At 41.8% G+C, this 24,739-nt stretch overlaps 1 protein-coding gene and 1 pseudogene across 29 annotated transcripts in view; one reads left to right on the forward strand and one right to left on the reverse strand.

Annotated features, from left to right (window-relative positions):
• Window positions 1-24,739, reverse strand: part of PTPRD (protein tyrosine phosphatase receptor type D) — a 1,185,728-nt gene that overhangs the window by 86,221 nt on the left and 1,074,768 nt on the right. For 15 of the 28 annotated variants that reach the window (XM_081176033.1, XM_081176022.1, XM_081176025.1 and 12 more), the window contains 4 exons: window positions 23,796-23,810; window positions 22,052-22,164; window positions 13,402-13,521; window positions 11,210-11,307 (listed from right to left, as the gene is read on the reverse strand). In XM_081176033.1, the coding sequence (XP_081032159.1) occupies window positions 11,210-11,307; window positions 13,402-13,521; window positions 22,052-22,164; window positions 23,796-23,810 (346 nt within the window). The remainder of the gene's footprint in view (window positions 1-11,209; window positions 11,308-13,401; window positions 13,522-22,051; window positions 22,165-23,795; window positions 23,811-24,739) is intronic. The other 13 variants (XM_081176034.1, XM_081176032.1, XM_081176031.1 and 10 more) reach the window with 3 other exon arrangements.
• On the forward strand, window positions 16,028-16,535 carry LOC308576980 (protein LLP homolog pseudogene; annotated as a pseudogene). Its single transcript has one exon. The product of its transcript is annotated as a protein LLP homolog pseudogene (transcript).

Consider the following 24,739-nt stretch of genomic DNA (forward strand, 5'->3'; position numbering starts at 1 on the left):
GCCATAAGAAAGCGGCAGAGATAGCGCAGGATAGTACGCACCCCGGAAATGATCTCTTTCAGCTTCTGCCTTCTGGAAGAAGGTATAGGGTTATGAAGGCCAGGGCTAGGCGCTTGAGAAACAGTTTCTACGCAAATGCAATTCTGGTTCTAAATGCAGCATAAGGGGTCTCTATAGTATAGTGTATTTTAAAATGGGGTTTCCGAGTTTTTAGGGGTTTTTGAATGTTTTATGTAGTTTTTATGTAGTTTTATGTAGTTTTTCAATTTCATTGTCCTGCATGGGACAATGACAATAAATAAAGATATCACATGGTTTATATAGGTCCCTCAATCCATTTAGACTGCACCCCATTGGCCAGATTATACCCAGCAACGAGGCACCTACCAATCGGGTGTTGTGGCTGTCCAATAGACCCACCCACAACCAGGAGGTCAGTCTCCAGGTCTCACTGCAACATGTGCCCTCTTTTAGGGAGGACACGATTTATGTGTGACCTTCCATTCACTGGACAAATGGGTCAGTAGGCAATGGTGCCAATGAACTGTCATGTAGTATTTCGCCTCGGAAGACTCCCTTGTCAAAGTTGTGCATTAAAATAGGATCCCTTGTTCATAGAATCATAGAATTGTAGAACTGGAAGGGCCCAGAGGGTCATCTAGTCCAAACCCCTGCAATGCAGGAATCTTTTGCCCAATGTGAGGCTCAAACCCATGCGGTTCATGCTCTATTGACTGAGTTTATCCCAGCTGCCTAGAAGCTACTCACCATACTAACCCAGGAAGGTGCCCACAGGCCTTAAAACTGCACATTCAAGAAGGAAGTCCAGCTGGCTGTGACAAATAAGTCATACTACATAATATAGGGAAAGAGGAAAAATCCGTAACTATTCTCCAAATAGGAAGTAAAAGGAACACTTTTCCAAAGCAGCAAGTCTTAGGATAAAGGAAACTTTAGTTTCCCAAGAAATCAGTGCTGTGAAACTTGTCCTCCAATTGCTTGAAATAATAATAATAAAAATCACTGATAGTTTCTTTCCCCTTTAATAATTTTCAAAGAAAATCTATTTTGTCATTATCAGATAGAGGATGGTTGGGGAGGAACCAAAAACTCTTCCCAGGTGAAATATAGAGCTTATAGTAAACAAGGAAAGGGTTCCATGTATCCCAAGAGTCTAACTGGGTTTTGTTTTTCAAAAGAACAGTACATAAAAAAAAATCAGTGAAATAAGTCTGCTCTATGAGTGTGAAAAATTCTGTGTAAAGCTGAAGTCAACATGGAGCAGAATTAAGAGTGGTATCAAAGAAAGTGCTTCTTCTAGGCACAGGAATTTCTACTTGCACCATAGAACTTCCATTCTTTCTGCCCCACATTCTCTCCAAATCTACTCTGGAAGTTGGGTCAACCCCTGGAACAGACGGAGCGTGAGTGGAAATTCTGTTGTGCAACCAAAATTCCTTCTCTTAGAGATAGTACTTTGTTGGACGCTGCCCAAAGACCCTAAGCTAATAATTTACTCCACGGATCCAACTGACTCCTAAAGTGTGTGTGGAGACTTCTCCAATGATCTGAAAGTGGTAGCACAAAATAAAAAATGGAAATTGTGTGTGTGTGTGTGTGTGTGTATATATATATATATATATATATATATATATATATATATATATACTGTCAGGGAACTGCCATCGGAAGGACAGGTGGTGGAAGGGCTCACGGAGGTTGGGAGAGACTCAGCAGCTGAAGAGGGAACCAGCAGGGGGAGAGGAGAGTCTCTGAGGGAAAGTGAGCAGGAGGGATGGCTCAGAGACACTTCCAGCGAGAACAGTGGGGAGGTTTCTGGACCTCCTATAGGGACACCCACTCCTCGCCGGAAACTGTCACGCCGTGAGTCCAGAAGACGTGTTTCCGTTAAGGAGCTTTTATGTTGGAAGCGATTCCGAAAGCAACCACTGTCGGAATCTGCCAGCGACTGACGGAGCCATGCTTAAGGCGCTCCGTCACAGACAGAGGTTTGCGGACTTGACCAAACTCTGAGGGACTGGGATTTTACGCACAAGCAGCTCATCATCCCATCACATATACATATGACAAAACTAAGACAGAAATATATCTATACAGTGGACGCTCGGATTGTGAACGTGATCTGTGTGGGAGGCATGTTCGCAACCCGCAGCGCCGCGTCTGCGCATGTGCGAGTTGCAATTTGGAGCTTCTGCGCATGTGCAAAGCATGATTTAGCACTTCTGTGCATGCATGAGCACCAAAACCCGGAAGTAACCCGTTCCGGTACTTCCAGGTTTCACCGTGTCCGTAACCCGAAAACACGCAACCTGAAGCGTCTGTAACCCGAGGTATGACTGCATCTACATATGACAAAACTATGACAGAAATACAGAAGTATTAAGACTTTTCCCTGCCCTCTTTTGAAAACTTCCTGGGGATAACAGGTAGTTTGGTAGTTTCACTTTCCCATTCATTTCCACGCCCCCCCCCCCATAAATTAGACACTTTCAATTAAATGAAAGTTTTATTTTCGAAGCCAGAAATTGGACCTGGGGGCAGGGAAGATGAAGCTCTACAAGACAACTGAGGGTTTGTCTTCATCTCTTCTTTTGTGACAACTTCATTCCCCTCTCCCCCAAATTGGATCTTTAGCCAATTAATTGTTAAAGTTCAAACAAAAAGATGGTCATGTTTTCAGGCGTGTAAGTATTGAGGAGTAGGTGCAGCATGGAATGATCCAAGCCTGCTAAAAAAATAAATCCCAAAGCTTACAAATATTTCAAACAGCTGCAGGGTTCTACAGTAACCCTGTGTCAGGGAACTGACATCGGAGCCAGCGGCGGAGGCAAGGCTCCCAAGTGATGCTGGAGAAGGGCCCAGCAGGGAGAGAGGCAGCTCATCAGCTGGGGAAGGAAATCAGCGTAACACCAGGGATAAAGGGGGGCAGATGGGGGAATCGGCGAGAGGGCTCCAGGACTCCTCGCTGGAGGCCAGCGGGGAGAGCATGGGTCCTCCGCTACCCACACCCTCCCTGCGCAGAAGACTTCCGTGCAGGGAGAGTAGGAGGAGACTTGGCGTCAAACAGCTTTTATGCTGGAAAAGGTTTAAGAAACGCCCAATGACGGATTCTGCTAGCGACTGAAACAGCCACGAAGTGAAGGGCTGTCCAGACAGAAAAGGTTTAACCAGGCAACCTAGCCAGGAGTGGTGGCAACTTACGCACGAGCAACCCCTATTATTATTACACCCTGTTAATGCAAGAGGGCTATAAAGAAGGCGGGAGAGAAAAAGCAGCTTTTCCATTTTGGCTGAGGTTGGGGGCACAAATAATATTACTTTAAACTATTATGTTTTTAAAGTTACCGGATATTCATATATCTAAACTTTTAGCAAAATCATATGATTTAGGACAGTGTGACTAGATGGGTCCCCATCACAGAAAAAAACAGTAAGTAAAATATACCACACAGGGAGAAACTAAAATATCAGTGATGATGATGATGATGAAGAAGAGGAGTTTGGATTTGATATCTGGCTTTATCACTACCATAAGGAGTCTCAAAGCGGCTAACATTCTCCTTTCCCTTCCTCCCCCACAACAAACACTCTGTGAGGTGAGTGGGGCTGAGAGACTTCAGAAAAGTGTGACTAGCCCAAGGTCACCCAGCAGCTGCATGTGGAGGAGCGGAGATGCGAACCCGGTTCACCAGATTACGAGACTACCGCTCTTAACCACTACACCACACTGGCTCACTGGGCTTGGGTTTCTTTTCCCCCATCCAGAAAGTATTCTACAAAGGCGAGCAATCAAATATACAACCCTTAGTCAACATCATAGTTTTCAAACAAAGGCTGCAGCCCATAGCATTGGTGAAATAGCAGCTCAGTAATAAGTCTCTCTGAAGTAAGCAAGCACAGCGTATAGCAATTGCACTGTGGAAAGAACAATAAAGTTAGCACCCTGGTAGATGTCAAAGCAAATGGATGATGTGGAACTAGAGAATTATTAACTACCCCTGAAAATGAAAAATTTGACCCTCTTTTACCAATGTCAGGTTTTGCTTTGAGAGTTTCATATTTCAGATGAATCTATAATAAGATGCTATTTTGTTATTCAGGAAACTTGCCGATTGAATGAGATTTACATATTGCTTTAGCAAAACATGAATGCTAAATACCTGAACACTAATACATCATCACAGCCAAGTTGCCAGCAGAAATGCCTTTTCCTTCCGCTTTAGAAACCCGAACGAGGAGAAAGTAAAAAGCAGATCTTATTTCTTATTTATAAAATTTCTGCACCACTTAATAAACAGCTCTAAGCAGCTTGCAATAAAGCCGAACTAACATTCAATATTAAAAAAGAAAACTGGATGAAAACAAGTTAAGACCATTGCTGCACTTGACAAACAAAACCGAGCAGTGTAAAAAACGACAATTAAAAATTTAAGAATCAGAGTCTGTAGCCTGGGCTCATGATTCTGCCCTCCTAGACAAAACATGAGCTGCAAGCCAGAGGTTTCACATTAAGCCAAATTGTGGCTTAGCATGGGGCAGTGCAGCAGGAAAATGACCTGCCTGCTCACAGTTCATACTGAGTCATGTTCATGCTAAGCTATGATGTGTGACCTAAGCCATTACCTTATAGAGTAAAAAGCTTTTTTTTTTTTTTTTTTGAGCGGGGAGGTGTTAGTACTTAAAAATAAAACCTCAAGATACTTTAGTAAATTATTAATGCCTCCCATCACAAATCTGATGATTCACCGGCAAAATCCAGCACATCGACCAGTGTTGGTTGGGTAAAGAGGCAGAACGTGACTTCACCTTCGCCAATATTAAATGTTAATGGAAAGGGCTGCCTTTAATGTATAGCGTTGATAAGAGGAACCATTAAAATGATGTACAGTCCGTTGCGCAAGCTAAGTTAACACACACATTCTTCCTTGTGCTGTTGCCTCTCTGGGCCAGTTTGTACATGTGCCTGTTATTTTCACCGTGGGAGAAATGGGCATATGCAAGGCTTTGAACGGGGACATAATTTCACGAATTACACCTCCTGCACAAGGAGGCCACGCACACAAATCACACCTCGCTGTATGTGCGTCTCCAGTCATCCACGCTGTGAAGATCTGGTGAGTGCATGAACTAGCCTCTTCCTCTCAGCTGTCAGCATATCTGTATATATACACGGAGCCATTTTACACCGAAACAAGACTTAAACACCGGGAACAGGACAGTCGATGAAGACCCCCAAGGGACCTGCCCTTTTACTACAGTATGGCCACATTTGCATAGCCTGTCATGCAAGCAAAGTGACACTGACTTGAACTGACACAGAAATGCTATTATTAGTATTTGTTTTTAACGTTGCGCTACACAGCAGGTGCTCAACCTGAAAAGCCTACACTTTCACAATATTTTCTGCCCAGGTCAGATATCTTAAAGCACCCAGGCTGTTAGCTGTCAAACAACTAATAATTAAAATCATGAAACTAAAGGGCTAGGGAGAAAATGCTCAAGCAGCAATTAGGAACGAAGCGGGTATTTGATTTAATGTTGGACTTTGTATGTCACCAGTCATTGAGAAAATATGATTCGGTTTAAATTTAGCACACTGACTGTATGTATGGGCACATTTCCTATCAGTATATTACAGTCGTACCTCGGAAGTCGAATGGAATCTGTTCCGAAAGTCCGTTCAACTTCCGAAACGTTCGGAAACCAAAGCATGTCTTCTGATTGGCTGCAGGAAGCTCCTGCAGCCAACCAGAAGCTGCGGAATCCCCATAGGACATTCTGCTTCCAGAAGAACATTCGAAAACCAGAACACTCACTTCCAGTTTTCGATCGTTCGGGAGCTGGGATGTCGACTCCCAAGGCATTCGGGAGCCAAGGTACGACTGTACTTATAATTGTGCGTATATTCTAAAGAGTGTATTTAAAAATGAACAAACCCTACTGTTTAACAGCTATAAAACTTGTATATTTGCATTGTTCCAAAGTGCCCAGCGAAAATAATTTAGAACACACAGAGCAGATGAAAAATTCGCTCTGTTCGATCACATTAGAAAATAAATGGACTTTTTCAGTTCAAGTTGCTTGAAAGACTTTGGTTGGAAAGTAGCAAGATTGGGCCCCTCAATCTCCTATCCATATCCCTGCTCTGAAAAGTATTCAGACCGAGCAACCATGATTTGTATCTAAGTCTTTGGTCTAGAGCCTTTCAGAGAAACAATCAATCAAATAAACACTGTCCCTATGTGCCAGTTGGGACGTGGGTGGCGCTGTGGGTTAAACCACAGAGCCTAGGGCTTGCCGATCAGAAGGTTGGCGGTTTGAATCCCCGTGACGGGGTGAGCTCCCGTTGCTCGGTCCCTGCTTCTGCCAACCTAGCAGTTCAAAAGCACGTCAAAGTGCAAGTAGATAAATAGGTACCACTCCGGTGGGAAGGTAAACGGCGTTTCCATGCACTGCTCCGGTTCGCCAGAAGTGGCTTAGTCATGCTGGCCACATGACCCGAAAGCTGTACGCCGGCTCCCTCGGCCAATAAAACGCCGCAACCCCAGAGTCGGTCACGACTGGACCTAATGGCCAGGGGTCCCTTTACCTTTATGTGTCAGTGCCATCTCCTAGATCTGTTGAGAACATACGATTCGAACCACCGACCTTCCGATTGGCAAGCCCAAGCGCCTCAGTGGTTTAGACCACAGCACCACCCGTGTCCCGTGTACATTGGAGAGGTGGTGGGGATGTTTTCACCCGACACCCATTACTTGTTGGGTTTCTGTTTCTCTGCAATTCCCCCCCCCCAAAAAAAAATAACAGTCTCGATAAGTTGCATGGTTTAAAAAAAAAAAAAAGCAGTAGGAGTACATGGGATGCAGAAAAAGCAGTAATGTGTATACAGCTTTAGAAAGAGGAGTGTCTCAGACAGAACTAACGAGGAATTCCTCCTGTGTTACGACTCAGTGGCAAGCCAGGAAATTAAATGAAATAAAAGAACAGGCATTGAGGAAGGAAGGAATGTAGAAGATACCCAACCATTTTATACCAGAAGCCAGGAGCATACTATTCACAAGTTGCTGCTCAATTTCAATTTCAGAATGAGGACACGACATCATTTTATGTGCAACTTTTCTTGTTTTCTTAGAGCTTTTGTTTTAAATTATATACTACTCTTTATTTATTTGTAGAAAGGTGCTCTAGCTATGAATCAACCCACTAATCAGATAAGATAGTGGACTGCATCTTAAGAACCATGCAACGCATATCATACATCCAAGGGGCACTGCATACAAGATTGTGTTATGGCACAAGTGTCATTTGCAAGGAGAAATTAAAACATGTCTTTCTGTGCTGGCCAGATGTTGCAACTGTGCCCACCACCAATTATGCCCTTATATGATATTCTTTGGGACGCGGGTGGAGCTGTGGGTTAAACCACAGAGTCTAGGACTTGCCGATCAGAAGGTCGGCGGTTTGAAACCCCGCAACAGGGTGAGCTCCCGTTGCTTGGTCCCTGCTCCTGCCAACCTAGCAGTTCAAAAGCACCTCAAAGTGCAAGTAGATAAATAGGTACCACTCCGGCGGGAAGGTAAGCGGCGTTTCCGTGCGCTGCTCTGGGTCGCCAGAAGCGGCTTAGTCATGCAGGCCACATGACCCAGAAGCTGTACGCCGGCTCCCTTGGCCAATAAAGCGAGATGAGTGCCGCAACCCCAGAGTTGGTCACGACTGGACCTAATGGTCAGGGGTCCCTTTACCTTTATGATATTCTTTGGACTCTACTGCTTGATCTCAACAATTTTGTTGACACCATCTGGATATAGGTAGAAACCAAGTGATAATGACATTTTTAGGAACTACTGTGCAGAAGGACAATTGTGAAGTTTCTGCAACTGACTATATGTGGGGGGGGGGGAGAGAATGCAGAGTTTATACAGCATGATCTTTTACTGTGAACACTGCATAATTACCTGCAATTGACAGAAAATCACTCCTGACTTGCATTAAGTATGACTCTGAACCTTAAAATGCCCTTCAAGTCAACACATTTTAGTGAATGCTAGAGATTGTATTTTTCTCTTTGACAGTAATGAGATTATTTTTCAGATCAGGCTTAAGGCCTTCTCCAACACTGCATCTTTAAATGATATGCAGTTCTGTCCTATAACAGCAAATGTTGAAATGCAATTTAAAACTCTCCTGCCCAAGATACTTACATATACTGGATATTTATAGTCTCCAGCAACTTCTATTTGTATAAAGGTCATACGAAACTGACTTTTTAAAGTAACATTTATTAAAGGTACTAGCAAATTCTGTTCGCCCCACAAATAAGCAATCCACTCTTTACTGTCAAATAAAATGTGATAGTATTAATTCACCTAAAGGTCTCTATACTATGTTATATTAGAAATGTCAGTGTCATCGGGAACACTTAATCTCAGAGTCATTTGTCTCTAACCCTTACGCATGATGTGCAAGCTTAAAACGTGGGAGCTTAAACCGTAAAACTACCTGTACTTTATACTACTTTTGTGATTCGGGAGTTCAGATAATTTTGAATCAATTGCAGCACATTATTAAATAGTCAGGGGAGACAACTGCACAAGACTTTCCATCCTATGTGTGTCAATTGTCACACACACCCCATTTTCCCCCTTACTGGTGCTTTTCACAGGTATGCTCTCAAACAGAAGTATTTTACTTTAGATGTACAGTCAAACCTTGGATCCCAAATGCCTCTGTTCTGGAACTTTTTGGCTCCCGAATGCTGAAAACCCGGAAGTAAATGCTCCGGTTTTCGAACGTTTTCCGGAAGCCGAACATTCGATGTGGCTTACGCTTGAGTGCAGGAAGCTCCTGTAACCCATCGGAAGCCACGCCTCGGTTGTCGAACATTTCGGAAGCCAAATGGACTTCCAGAACGGATTACGTTCAACAACCTAGGTTTGACTGTACTTATTTATTCATTGCCGCACGTAATGAAAGTGCTTAGTGACACAAAAAGGCAGTAAAATTACAAATAGGAATAATAGCACCTATCAGATAATCTAAAACAAGCTGTATCAAATGTAAAAAAAGCAGCCACAGAGGATATTTCAAATTGTGAGCAACCAAAATGAAAATGCCTTATCTCTTGAATGAACCCACTGTACATAGGATGATGGTGGTACCTGGAGAAGGGCCTCAAGAGTTGTAAATGTAGTGCTTAGATAGACTAATATTGATGTGGGCAGGGAAAGTAATTCTCAAGATTCTCTGATCCCAAGACATTCAGGGCTGTACTTTGAAATGAGTCTGAAGTTTCTGAGCAGTCTTCAAAGGTAGCCAAACAAAGAGTTTCCTATAGTAATCTAACCTGAAAGTTACCGTGGTACAAATATATCCACACTGCTTAGCCGCCATCTCAGTGGTGAGTAACCTGAGATGGCTATGTAGATAGTATAGAAATGGAGTATTTTACTGACTGAAGTAACTTCCGGGGTAACTACTGTCGCTTGAAAGACTAAGTATGCCTATAATATGATATATGATATGGTGACCAGAAAGACTAGAGAAAGTTGATGAGAGGGGAGGATGGAAGGAAATCAGAGATGATTTAGGAAATTGGCTTCTTCATAGTCATTAAGTTCCACTATGCCCAAGAGTTCTGAGAGATGTTGAAGTCGTATATATGACTGAATACAAATGGAGTCCAATGCCAGGGATTACTCGAGAAGTCCTTAATTCGTGGATCACTATACCCATAAATAATATGGTTGTGTTTTACCATATTGTCCTCTGAAAGAAGCCCTACGAGTTTATGGCGTTTAATGGATTTTGTACAAGTCCATTCATTCACAAATTATTGACATGAGAGCCATATCTGTGTGCCAATGCACATCTTGGGGGTTGTAATCCATGGACTATTAAAAGGGTATTTCATAACTGGTTCCTGTTATGATACTATTAAAACCCACAATTCATGAATTATTGATGGGAGAGGTAATAATGGCTTGATGCTGTTATAACCTATAATAACATTGAACAAAATCCTTAATCTATGAAAAATTTACTCAGTGGACCAACACGTCTTCTAAAACTGTTCTGACATAAGGTAATAAAACAAGCACAGATCTCAGTTAGTTAGTTCCATAAACCATTAATTAATTGGACACAAAACTTAAGCTTCATAAATCATTAAATGTAGAAGTGTTCGCTTTCTTTTCAATATTTCTGCCTCAAAATTTTAACGGCACAGGTTTTTTTTTATGTATTCAATTACTGAATTTACTATTTCATTCACAAAATCAAAGTCAATGTGCTGGGTACAGAGGACAAAAATTGCATAATCTCGCATTGCCTGTCTTTTTAAGTATTTGATTTGTTTCTTCATAATTCTGTCTCATATTTCTTCCCAGTGGTAGCACAAGGTGGTTATCAATTCAAAACGTAACAGTGTTTAAATGTCTTGCGCATGTTTTTTTAGGTGTGCAATAATTACTCCAAGTGCATACCCTGGTGAAGCATTAATAGACACTGGGATATCTTTGTCACCTGAGAATCTTGCTTCTTTTCCCTTCATCCCCTCACTTCCTATGATACTACTCCTTCTCCCATTTTGCCGCTAACTATTCCCATCTCCTTTCCCATTGCCAGAATGAATGCACAGATAGGTAGGTAGATCTTTCTATAGGAATCTTGGCAAATCTTCCTTTCCTAACCAAATGGAACATGCATACATTTAATCACTTCAAATATTCAAGCAGAATACTTTCCCATGGGAAGAGAATTTCAATTCCTTACGAGACTGTAAGCATCAGAAATCTAGAACTTTCCAAGTTCCACACAAATGAGGGAAGGTACAGTCTTAAACATACTTGTAGTGCCATTTATGTTGTAACCACCTTGAGACCTGTGGGTATAGGGTGGTATATTAAAGAAAGAAAGAGAAAGAAAGAGAAAGAAAGAAGGAGAAAGAAAGAGAAAGAAAGAAGGAGAAAGAAAGAGAAAGAAAGAATGAAGAGAGAGAGAGAGAGAGAGAGAGAGAGAGAGAGAGAGAGAGAGAGAGAACCAGTAAGCCTGTTTAGGACTGCAGCCTTACTTGCTTGGAAATGTTCCAATGAGGCTACCAGGGACAACATACAGTGAAGCTGGTTTATTAACGTGTCTACAATAACCCAGATGATAAGTGATTCCTGCCTCTAGGGAACTGGGGCATTACCTCATATTCTTGGGAAAACTTGAGGTTGTCATTAGCCTTCAGCCTTTCGATGTGATCCGCAAGTTCTGAAATAGGTATTGGTGGATGGCTAGCCATACCTGTTCAGGAAAAAAGAAATGACAACGGCATGTAAAAAACCCACACAATAAAACAGAGGGTTTGCAACCCAGACTTAGAAAACACAGCAGTTCAGAATGGCTATCAATGTGTAATAAGTAAGGATGTTGTAAGGTGACAGAAGCAGGCAGGTAGTTTAGTCACTCAAAGCAAGACATGCTCTGGAGAGATGAGCTTTGAAGCCAAATTACTAAAAATTTAAAATAAAAACCACCAAGCATATTCCCAAAGCTAACATTCCTAGTGTTAAAAGAAAAGAAAAAAAAGTTATTATGCCAAGACTTAATGAGGTTAGCTAGGTGGGGGGAAATGAGACAGTTAGACCTGAAGCTGACTTCTGCTTTGAGTAATGACTCTTAATGTCATATCAAACCCTTTTCCTTGCGCTGAATGAAATGGAAACTGTGTTGGACTTAGGTGAACAAAAGGTGGACTGGGGGGAGGGAAAAGCCATTCAAAGAAGCCTAAACGGAAAGAATAGTACTGACAGAAAATAAAGTGATTTATGAGGGAAACTAACTTGAAGAATGTGGGTTACCAGGGTAACCAGAGACACTTGATCCTGCAAAAAATAATTGCAAAAGTAAAAAAAAAAGGAAAGAAAGGGATGGAGTGGGAATTTATTTATAACAAAATAAATAAATGGATAGTTTGATGCTTAGAAAATGATGGTTTTAATCTCAATAGAAAATGATGGTTTTAATCTCATGACTAAATAAGACAGGGGGAAATCTAATGATTATTTTTTTTTGAAAAATATTTTATAAAGTTTAGGACATTCACATGCAGTTATGGATTGCCAGAGTACCATGCACTGCTGCTTACAGACAACAGTCAATAAAGACAAGATTAGACATCAGACATTTTGAGCTTCAAAAATGTTTTCACTAGTAGCAGATTGTAGAGGCAGGGGTTGTGGGGAGTCAGTTCAGCTGAACGCAAACATCTGGCTTACCCTAGTACATCTGAGAAAAGATCTCAACCCCAAGTCCCTTTATCAACCCCCAGAAATTACCTACAATCTACTTCAGGTGTAAACATCTTTGTCTACCAATGGAAAAATAGTGAATGCAGACAAGGTTTAGGGAAGGGATGGGAAAGAGACAGAGGGAAGGATAGGACTAGTGGAAGGGAAAGACAGAGGGAGGGAAAGACAGAGGAGAGAGGTAATGTGGGGTCAACTAGCATGATCTGTCAGCTGAAAATTTTAGCAAGTCCACACTCTCAGTGGATATTTCTTTTTGGTTCATTAATATGGATGGTTTTCCACCCACCCACAATGTGTTTGGTTATTATTTATGTTAATTTTAATCATGCCAAGAATAATAATAAAAAGCTTGTTGCAGGGAGACACATAGTCGGCTATAAATTGTTACACTAGCAAACCCCATGATGTGTTGAAATTATAGAACAAAACCATGGTAACTGAAGCGAGGAGCTCAAACTGGAAGCCATGTTTTCAGGGTTTTCCGGCACTCGTTTGAAGGGTGTGCTTTAAGAAAGCTAGCTTGCAATCACTGCAGCACAGCTTTACATGACATGAGCAGAAAATAACAGTATACATCATTCATAAAATGATTTTTTGCTACATTTTTTATTTAGCTTAATAAAGTCCATAGGAAGGACCAGCAGCGTAACATTCAAATCTTGTTTTGTGGCATAGAGAATAGTACTGAATAATTGTATAGCCCAAGCAATTGCATACACAGTAGTTCTTTGCAATGTGTGGTCTGCATGCTTATACTTTTAAGGTCAAGTAAATCAGAAGATGACCCCATAAATTGAGGAAACTACTTTTTGGAAGATAAAGCTCTAATATTTTTCTTTATATGAATGTGATTTGCTATCTCCCATTTTCATCATGTGCAACAATTAAGCTGGTTTTCTTTTAAAGTAGCCGTCAAATTTATTTGATCCAGATCGAGCACCCAGATGAAAAGGAAGAGGGGGGGAAATAATAATAATGGGGAAAGGCACAAGAAAATGCTAGGCTTGTTCAGAAATGGAAGTTGAATGATGGAACATCTAAAACAGTGATTGAACAGAGAAAATAATAGAGACAAAGATGTTTAGACCTTTTCGAGCGAATCGTGGGAGAGAGTTATTATCATATAAGGACTGAGTGGTAGTTTGGCTAGAGAGAGAGGACACAGAGCCAATCAGGGAAGCGTAGGGGACTGAATTACTGCTCAAAGCTGTAAAAAGTAAAGCCAGTTGGAAACGGGAAAGAAATTAGTAGCAGTAGAAGACCATCATATTCAGTCAGTTTACACAAAGACAAACGGATCATTTCACATGCACAGTCTATCTGTGGACATTTAGTACTGGCAGGAATAGGTAGAAATACAAGGCAACTCTAACATATGAACATACAGCTCTGAATCTGAGGGTCAGCCGACAGGAGAAATAGCTTTCCATATGGCATGGAAGCGTTATTTAAATCAGATTTTTAACATCAAGACTCCTCAACTTATCAAGCCCTTTTTCAGGTGGATTTAGCTGTTCATACTGATGCATCTATGCTGAAAGGAGCACTTGTCCCAACAGATACTGCTATTTATATTTATCAGCATCTTCTGCAGTTAAACATTTGAGGCTCATCAAAAGGTGGCATAAAATCTTTCTCTCTCTTTTTTTTAAACAGAAGGGATATAAAACCCAGCAACTTCCAGGATTAACCATCTGGTTATTACTAGAGTGTAGCTTTCTTAATTTCATAGCTAATGCAAACTAACTGCATTTCAATAATGTTTCATAGTAATCTCGTAAAAGGAAATAATTATCACCGTACAAGTTTTTTTAAAAAGTTTTTTTTTACTGCTGTCAGGTGATATTCTCCCACATTGCTACTCACAGATGATATCTGTTCAGTTTACAGTTTATAGGAGGGGTTTTTTTTGGGGGGGACAGGACGGGCAACAAGTTATGGGGACACATAAATGCCAAAGACATCATTGGCGTATGGATGGGCTTTCAACTGACAGTCATGGACTGTGGGTGGTATTCAACTATGTTTTACTCAAAATACACTTACTGAAATGAAAGGATTGCATTTAGTAAAATTTAGTTGAATTCCACTCTGTCCATACATCATTAGACCATGTTAACTCAAAATACTGTGCAAAATACAAAGAAGATTATTTAATGGACACATTTACATAATTATATGTGTCATAGAAGTATCTTGTATTAACCCGTATGTAGACAAAACAGATGGGAAGATTTGCCACATGCTAGTAAAGCAACGCACTGGCAGCTATTTGCTTCTGAGCAAAGTAGCACTGGTTTTGATCTTTGAATCCTAAACTGTTTGGAACCAAGTTACTTAAAATACTACCTATACCCATATGGACCAACCTCAGCATTAAGATCTGTTAGACATGCTTATGATCTTCTGTAAGGGAAGTCAGCACAAAAGGCAGGAGAAACTGGGCCTTCTCGGTGGTGGGTCCTATCTAGGGAAATTAGTCCCCTGGAACCTGATTAGATTCATTTTAAGAGGGCCCTGAAGCTGGTTTGTTTATGTTAGTCTGATTTTAAACAGGAGGGTAAGTCATTGTCTTTGTTTCTGTAGGTTGCTTCCATGGTTGTTAATTAGAATTTTAAATTTTAGGATGGGATGGCTGGCTTGAAAGGAAACAGTTCTGCTGCTCTTTCAAGTTTTACTATTTAAATTAGAATTTTTACATTGTGTTTCAAAATGTTGTAAATGACACTTTGAAAATACATTTATATTTGGAAGGAGGCCTAGAGGTCAAATAAATAATAATTTATTTTTTTACAGTGATATTCAAACCCTACAAAAAAGTAAACCATGCCTTCTTTTTCCCCTTGACAGCATGCCAATTTTACAATTAATATAAAGGAAGAATGCTACACACAGCAGTACAAAGGCACAGCAGTGAAAGCTGGCAAAATTCAGCCCAGAGATGCATGAAAGATCTACTGCATCTTAGTGCTGAGAGCTAAATATTCACATTTGCTCACCTCCCACTGATACTTAACTAAGAGAGCAAACACATCCTAAAGTCTGATTCACACTTTATACTACAGATGTGTTCGCTGAGTGTACACCAACATCTCCTGGTAAACACTTCAAAGAAAACACACACATGGGAAAGCTCTGATCTGCTATAGCTCCCTGCCATGGTCTTCTGTGATTTAGGAACACATGCCTTTACATTCACACTTTGAAAGGCAGACTAAGACAACCACTGATATGGAGTGTTATATTTGTTATAGTGTTATAGCTCAGTAAAACTGAACAGGAATCAGACTCTTGCGGAAAACTTATTTCTAACTGGCGATGTGTGTATTTTCCTTAAAGGCTTTTAAAATTATTATTTAAAAAATAATAATCTAATTTCTGCTCACGGGAGACATTTCACTTTAACAGAGCAACTAGCGAAAGGTTTGCAGTTGAAATGGCATGAGTTTTTTTTTGTGCATTTAATGTTGTCAATGCACAGTTTCACATGTGCTCAGGAAGAAAATACAGTGGAACCTCAGTTTCCGAGCGTCTCGGAAGCCAAATGATTTGGAACCCAAGCCCCGAAAACCCAGAAGTGAATGCTTCCGTTTTTGAACGCTCCCTGGAAGTTGAATGGCTTCCGAGCTGCATTCCTCCATTTTCTCAGTGGAATTTGATGACTGCCCATTGTGCCTCGGTTGTCGAACGTTTCAGAAGTGGAACAGTCTGCAGGGGACAGGAGAGCTCCGCGTGATCAGAAGTAAACAAAAACATGGCAAAAAGCTTGAGGAGTAAATGGAAGCGAAAGATGCGAGCAGAGAAGAGAAAGAAAAATGCCCCCAAGGAGCTTGCCAGATTGCAGAACATCCTCAAAACAAAGGCTGATGTTCTAATGGATGAGGTGAAAGAGATAGCAACTGTCCTTCCTGCTGAGAAAGTCATAAAGAAGGAGGATCAGGAGGAAGGGAGTAAGATGGACATGGATTCAAAAAGAAACCCAAAACCCCTTCTGGATGAACATGGACAGTATCCAGTATGGATGAATCCCAGGCAGAGGAAGAAGCTCAAGTCAAAGCGGACCAAAGGGAAGAATAAGCACAAACCGCCTAAGGGATTAGCATGGTAGAGTCTGGGTGAATTTCAAAAAAAAGTCATGTGTGTTTGTGGAAGACTTTTATGTCAAAAAGGCAGCCACAAAAACAAAACAAAATGTGACTTAAACCATTACTACCCTTTTCACTGTTTGCTTAAAATGACTAATTTCTTGCTTCAGACTCTTGGACTGTCACCTTGTGGATGTCAGTTTGGAGGCACCTTGGAATACTTTTGATTTAATAAAACTTGTCTTTAAAAAAAAAAAAGAAGTGGAACAGTCTTCCGGAACGGATTGTGTTTGACAACCGAGGTACCACTGTATTCCTTGCTTAGAATGCCTCACAAGCACAGTGCTTTTTTTCCTTTTCCTTTTCTGCCAGTACATGCTGGCACCTTATTTTCTAGGGGGAAAATAAATTAATAAATATAACTACGAATGGATGCATTTGCTGGATATTCAGGGAGGAGGAACTGAACCTGGGTGACAAGAACAGAGAGAGGGAAAGCTGAGCAGATCACAGGGCGAGCTTTGGAAATAACTATATACTCTCCCTTCCCTTCCCCTTCCCGCTTGTTGTGGGGCTACACATTTCCCCACTAGGTGAGGGAGAAGAGGAGGGAGCCACTCTGGTAAGGCAGGCTCTGAGGGGATTTGCCAGGCTCAGCTCACTGGGCTGTGGGAAGCGAGGGAGGGAGGGAGGGGAGAGTGTTGTGCGGGTGCATGAAGGGTACAGAGGGGCGCCAGTGGTTTGTGTTACAATATTCCGTTCCACCTTAAGAACAGATGTGTAGATTGTTGTATGTCACTTGTCTGTTTACACTCCAGCACAGCTTGCTGGGAACTTCCGTTTGTGTATAGCTTTTGCTTCTGCTGCTTGCTCTTGGACACGAAAGGGAGAAGACATTTTCCCCCCCTTTGTCCTGATGCTGAATAAACTGCTTGTAAATATGCTTTACACAGCCTCTCTCTGCCCTTCTGTTGCAAAGAGTTTTATTCTCTGCTGGCTTGCGTGCTCAGCTTCTGAAGGCTTCTGAAGCTCGAGTTGCAGTTACATGCTGATCCAAGGACTGAAGTTCACCCGGCAGTCGGCCGGTGGGCTGGAGCCAGCTGAGGGCTTGCAAATTGCCCTTGTTCCCTTGGAAGCATCCCAACAGTTTGTGCCTGTTTCTGCCGAGGGACCATGCCTGGTGCTTCAAGCTTGCTTTGCCACCCATCTCTTCCTGGAGAGATCCCCTGGGGGCGGGATCTCTGCTGGGCATCCTTGTGGGAGAACCTGCCTAGGGGGCCAGGGGCACGCAATTCTCAGAGGAGGAGATTGTGTTCTGCCCTGCACACCTACGGGGACTGGAGGAGCAATAGCTGCTGCAGCACCCAGCTGTGTGCCTTTTGGGAAACATTAGCATCAAGGGGATGGGCTGGGCGGAGAGAAACAGACTGTCTTTGCAAGAAAAAATGTGTGTGTGTGTTGCAACCTTCTACCCTTTTCTGATCAGCATTTGAGAAGAAGAAGAAGAGTTTGGATTTGATATCCCGCTTTATCACTACCCTAAGGAGTCTCAAAGCGGCTAACAATCTCCTTTCCCTTCCTCCCCCACAACAAACCTCTGTGAGGTGAGTGGGGCTGAGAGACTTCAGAGAAGTGTGAATGGCCCTAGGTCACCCAGCAGCTGCATGCGGAGGAGCGGAGATGCGAACCTGGTTCCCCAGATTACGAGACTACCGCTCTTAACCACTACACCACACTGGAGGAGGAGGCATTCAAATGAGGTGAGGGGTGAAGGAAGCATCTCCACTTAGATGCCTCCCACTGCAAAAGCTTGCCCCCCCCCCCAATCATGCCCAGCAGGCACTGTTTTATTATGATGATGCATTGTTTTATTATTATGGCCTGCATACAGCAATAATAATAATAATTTATTACTTATACACAGTGCTTTTTTCCTGGTGGTACTTCATGGTGAGTATGGCCACCATTTTTTTTCTTGAAAAAAAGCACTGCACAAGCATATTCAAGTCTCCATGTCCAGAACCTTTTTTATTTCATTTTTTTAAAAATCCCCCCCCAACTCTTAAATACCATTTTCACACAAGAGCCACACTAGGGTAATTATAATGTATGCCAGTTTCAAACAAACATTCATGAGGATGAAAGACAAAAGATGTTTCTCGTGATACTTATTTTTAAAGCACAGATCTGAAGACAGGGATCAGTTTACACTAAAATGTGGTATCAGCCCAGGGATTAGGAACCTATAAATATTGCATTATTTGCTGTCTGGTATGAATAGACCCACATAGGCATAATTTGAACACAATGAAATACAGCAACGTATTTCTGATCTATTTTGATCTACTATGGAAGACTAAGAGAAGCCAAGAAAAAGTGTCTCTGCAATGTACACATTTCCTCTCCTTCAGACAAGCGCAGCAGCAGCAGCTATGATGTTCACACCAGGACCCTGCATGTTTGCTCTTTTGTGTTAAGCCATAGTTTGGGCTGAGCATTTTGTGCAATCAGGGGCACTGAACTGCAGTGTATTCTGTTGGTTTTGTAAGGAGGAGAAGGGAAGAAGTGTAGTTATTGTGTTAGGTTCACTGCTAGCTTGAAAATCATCATGGAATAAAGGTGAGAGAGGGTGAAAGAATTACTACAGTGTAAAGCTGTCGTCAGTCCAGCCTCCCCTCTGAAATCTCCTTAGGAACTTGCAACACTTTCTAGAGAAGAATGTGTTGCGATCTTGACTCCTTTCCCTCTGTGCTCTTCATTTGACATGTTTTCACTGCTCTTTCATATTCTCAATGGGTGTGGAAAGTGTTAAAGAAAGCTAGTAACCTATAGATCAGAAAAAAGAGGGGAAGGGAGAGAAAGCTTATTCTGATTCTTTTAATATATATTTGAGGCAGAAGTGAGAAATTATACCTTTGCACTTAACAAGGCACTGCAATGAAATCTGAATTATTTAACCTAGCGTGACCTTGTGTGTGTGGCATGTGAATGCTCTTGCTTGTATAATTGTGTGCCCTTCTGCTACCACAGACACTATGGATCAGGCCCTTAACTCTTAACTTCTCTGTCTTTTCCCGCTGAAATTATTTGGTGGTGCCAAACAAAAGAAACACAGAGGTATACAGAATCAAACCATACAGGCAGGACAATAGCTCTTCTGAAAATGCTGCTGAACTACTTAAAGATGTCGCAAAAGGTAAAATTATTCCCATGACTTTCTTCTTAACTATTACTCTTATGGCGAATTCACACATGACTTTAAATCTCTGGACCTCTTTCCTTCAGTGACTCCCCACTGAATATGAAAACTGCTTCCATTCAGAAGTACAGTGTTTGATTTGATGTAATGTGACATGAAAGCCCTGCCTGTGGGATTTGATCTCTTATGGTTGTTACACATAGGCAAGTTATCGTTCAACGTTGCAACCATGGAGTGAGGAACATGCATAAGTGAACTGACCCTTAGAAAAAGAACTAAGTAAAAGCAGAGTTCTTGTAAGAGCATGATATATTTAAATCTTAACATTGATTAGCAAGTACAGAGGCATTACTTACAATATGTGGTCAGGAAGCTACAGTAGTACCTTGGTTTATGAACTTAATCCATTCTGGAAGTCCGTTCTTAAACCAAAGCATTCTTAAACCAAGGCATGCTTTCCCATAGACTCAATTTACAAATGGAACACACTCAACAGGAAGCGGAACATGTTCTGCTTCCGAGGCAAAGTTCACAAACCAAAACATCTACTTCCGGGTTTGCAGAGTTCTTAATCCAAGTTGTTCATAAACTAAGCTGTTCTTAAACCAAGGTACCACTGTATTTCTATGTAGAGGCCAATGAAGGCAAACATAGCCAACCCCTTAATCAAACACACTTTGTCAACCATTTCCTCTTCTCATGTTTTGTAATATTTTTAGCTGGTCCTGTACATTACACATTTCATTGACACTACATACACCATGGCTAAAACTAATCAGGTTTACATCTCAAGAGGATTTTAAGCTAGGGGCTACTCCTGGATTGATTGCTGTCACCTGAAGCTTAGGTGGCCTCAGGGGCATAGAATGCCTTCCGTTGGCTTCAGCTGGTGGCACAGCTGCAGCCACATCTAACAGCAAAAAGCCTAACCTCTGTTGCCTATGCTCTGGTAAACTCTAGGTAAGATTACTGTAATTTGTTAAACATGGGGCTGCCTCTGAAGATGGTTTCGAAACTTCAGTTGGGGTGGAATTCAATGGCCAGGTTTGCTCCCCAGGGAAATACAGTTTGAACATATAGCAATCCTGGTCCAACTACACTGACTCCCATTTAGTTTCTGGGCCTAATTCAAAGTGCTTGGTTTGACCTATAAAGCCTTAAACAGCTCAGGACTGCAATACCTCAAGTACCGCATATCCCCATATGAACTGACCCAGAACAACATAAAATTGCCCATGTTTCTGTGCTCCGCCAGGAGAGTGGCAACATGAGAACAGGCCTTTTCCGTGGTGGCTCCCCATTTGTGGAATGCTCTCCCAGGAAGGCTCACTTGGCGCCTTCTTTACAGATATTCAGGCACCAGTGAAAACATTCATCTTCATCAAGTCCTCTGGCTTATTAAACAATCTAAATGTGTTGCGATGGTTTGGCGTTCTTTTTTTCTTTCTTTCTGCTATTATGTTATGTATTGTGTGTTTTTATTTTTATGTTGTAAAAAGCCCTGTAATAGGTGGTATATAAATTTAATTAATCAATCAATCAATCAATCCAAGAATTGCCAATGTGGTGACCATGGGCACAATGGTGCCCATGTCTTCTCCTGTCTGACACACCCCCTCGCCCCACTCCACTCAATGCCCCCATGACCATGAGGTGGTAAGGATAGTGATGGTTTATGCCACTGAAAAGTACACAGAGCTGAAGGAGGAATTTGGAAGAGTGACTCTCTTTCCTACTTCTTCTTTTGGTTTGATGTGCCTTTCTACTAGAACCAACTTATGCCCAGATCCCAAAAGAAGTGAAATAAGTGCATGCATACACACTTCTTCTTATTCTCTCTCTCTCTGGTTGATAAAGTGGAAGGGGAACAGAAATCGCCAGAGTGTGGCACCCACAGCATTCACTCACTTCAAGTTAAGGTGGTCAGATTGGTCTCAACTAGGGCTAGGGCCTTTTCAGTACTGGCTCCAACTTGGTGGAACGCTCTGTCACAAGAGACTAGGGCTCTGCGGGACTTGACATCTTTCCGCAGGGCCTGAAAGACAGAGCTGTTCCATCTGGCCTTTGGTTTGGACTCAGTCTGACCCTTATGTTTCCCTCCCTTTATGGTTTTTATGGTTTTGATCTATGGGCTACTTTTAAAATGAGGCTGCATTTTAAATTGCATTTTAACCTGTATTTTAAATTGTGTCTCCCCCCCCCCATTATGTTTTTACTGTAATTTTGCTGGTCTTAGCCACCCTGAGCCCGACTCTGGCCAGGGAGGGCAGGGTATAAATAAAAAATATTATTATTATTATTAAGTGTTCCCACACGTCTAACCATGTTGGTGACCTCTTAAATAATTAAGCCTTCTCCATCTCATTTTTATCCTACAAACATTGTCAGATCACAGACAAATACTGAAGAGTTTTCGTAACTCAAAAAGAGAAAGAGGAAGTTTTGCATCTTACCTGGAGTCTGAAAATTAAGGCGCCGTAGCTCTACTGGATCTGTGGGGTGATGGGAAGGAATCTCCTTGTTGTTGGGTATGCTGCTCTTTCTAGAGTCCGTCTCTGCCCTTTTCCTACATGGACAAAGTGAGCACCGTCATTAAGAAGTTACATTCACCATTTACAAAGAGATATATTTCCTGCTGTCCTTTTCCCTCCGTCTCCATATTTTAAAATGCAGTGGGAATACTACATTCTGTGGGATTCATTTAAAAAATGCAACATTTTAAAGAGAGTAAGCTGGGGGAGGAGTTCAATGGACTGCTAAGTGAATCGCTCCGTCAGTGCAAGCATTTTCTGCTAGCCTGATGGAATGATCTGACCTCTTCTTCCCCTGTATGCAACTATATAGGGGTTTTCTTGGCACCCACAGAGACAATTAGGGGGTGCATAAGAGGAGGAGATGCAAGGAAGCCCTATTGCCCCAGCTTCAGCTCCTTCTGAGGGCTTCTGCAGGCAGGACTAGTCAGCTGAATCTGTCCCATATTGTTTGGAATTAATATGATTTATGGAGTGGGAAATCTTCATGCATGTAGTAGCTAAAGTCATCATTACAGTAAAACTGGGGTTTTCCTAGGATTATTTATAGAAAAGAAAGAGCTCCTTCTTCAGTAGCACCTCCCAACTAAAGGAGGTTGATAGTCAATAACCGGCCAGTTCCTCTGCAGCTGTGCTTCCTGAATAGCACCATTTTGGAAGTAAGCCAACAATTCTTGCAAAATTTATTCTATGATAGAGAAGGCCAACATGAAATATTACAGAGAGTTGACAGTAGTATCCCCCAAAAAGGGAAACATTCAGTATTGAAAGCTGTTTTAAGGCATCGTCACTTCCTATGTACCCGGCCATATTTATTTAGATTGGCAAACGTTATGTATAATAAACCAACCAGGTTAGGAAAATAGAAAGCTACCGTATTTTTCGCTCCATAGGACGTACTTTTTCCCTTCTAAAAAGAAAGGGAAAATGTGTGTGCGTCTTATGGAGCGGATGCAGGCTGCGCGGCTAGGCCCAAAGCCAGAACAGGGAGACAGAGCACTGCGAAGCACTCCGTCTCCCTGTTCTAGCTTGGGGATGGCTGCGCAAAGCCTCCGCAGGGCAGCAGGGTGCCTTCACCCCGCTGCTCTGCGGAGGCTTCACAGGCTGTCCCTGAAGCCAGAACAGCAAGAGGCTATCCCAGAAGCCAGATCCCTCTTGCTGTTCTGGCTTCTGGGGTTCAGAATTTTTTTCTTCTTGTTTCCTCCCCCACAAACTAGGTGCGTCTTATCGTCCAGTGCGTCCTATAGAGCGAAAAATACGGTGAATCATATTGCATAAGACAATTTAGGAAGGGTTGTGGCTCAGTGGTAGAGCATCTGCTTTGTATATAAAGGTCTTCAGTTCAATTCCAGGTATCTCCAGGTAGGCCTGGGAGAGAATTCTGCCTGAATCCCTGGTGAACTGCTACCAATCCCAGTACTGAGCTAGGTGGACCAATGAGGCAGCTTCCTATGTTTCTATGTGTATCTAGCTTTGTATTTCTATCTACAATGACTGGGACCAATTCTCCAGGGTTTCAGGCATGAGAAAGCCCCATCAGAAGATGATTGGGTAATTCACCTGGGATCTCTCACATGCAAAACCTGCACTGTCCTACAGAGAGATTTTGTGTAGATTGGTTTTCTAGGTTTCCCCAGTCGGAGAGCAATTGTTCTTCACTTCTCACCTGTCAGGTTTACTGCTCCATTATTATGCAGCGGAAATGGAGGGGAAAAGGTTAAATGTTAGTCGGCCAATGGCAAAAGAATTACCGCGACAATAGAAAACGGTGTTTGCAATTAGGATGCAGAATGTAACAGCCCATGAAAACATGAAAAATTTTCGAATCATAGAAAAATATGGGGGCACAGGGTACATTCAAAGGAAGTACTTCATGGCTGAAGAAACTTAAGCAACATTTGGATAAGTTTTGCTTGAGACAGAGGTTGTATCAAAGGCATTCTTTTCTTAAGGCATCTCTGGGAAAAAACCAAGGCCACAATATACAGCATATCAGGAGGTAGGAGATACTGAAAGTCTATTATTATTCTATTTATTTATATCTTGCCTTTTTCCCTGACAGGGACTCAAGGCGGCTTACAAATAAAATAGAAACAGCTAAAAACATAGAAAAAAATCATCATTGAAAACAATGATCTATTGAAACATACAGGTCGTTAAAATATCTTACTTGGAAAGATATTACTTTCGGGGGAGCGACAACTGAATCTTTGGATATATATATTATATATATGTCCAACAAATGCATTATTTCAAAAAAATTACAAAATCTGAGCTGCATTTATAAAAATACAGCCTTTTACACTTTTTATTTTTTAAATTCTGCTTTCACATCTCTTGGTAGCAAAGATTCCAAAACAACCACTAATCACCTCAGTAGCATAGCCGTCAACTGCTCCCCAAAAACCAGGACATCCCATTTTTCCCTGCAAGAGTAGGGCAGTCATTTTGGGCAGGTTGCTCTCATGCAATTTTAGGTCAAGATCTCAACTCCCCCACAAAAGCATTTTCCCCGGGTCTGGGATCTTGTATGACACCACAAAATACACATTCGAGGGCTTCGTGCCCCCCAAAACCACCTTTCCTGGGTCCACAATCTTGTGTGGATCA

The sequence above is a fragment of the Podarcis bocagei genome, assembly GCF_964188305.1.
Source record: "Podarcis bocagei genome assembly, chromosome: 17".
Classification (NCBI taxonomy): domain Eukaryota; kingdom Metazoa; phylum Chordata; class Lepidosauria; order Squamata; family Lacertidae; genus Podarcis; species Podarcis bocagei.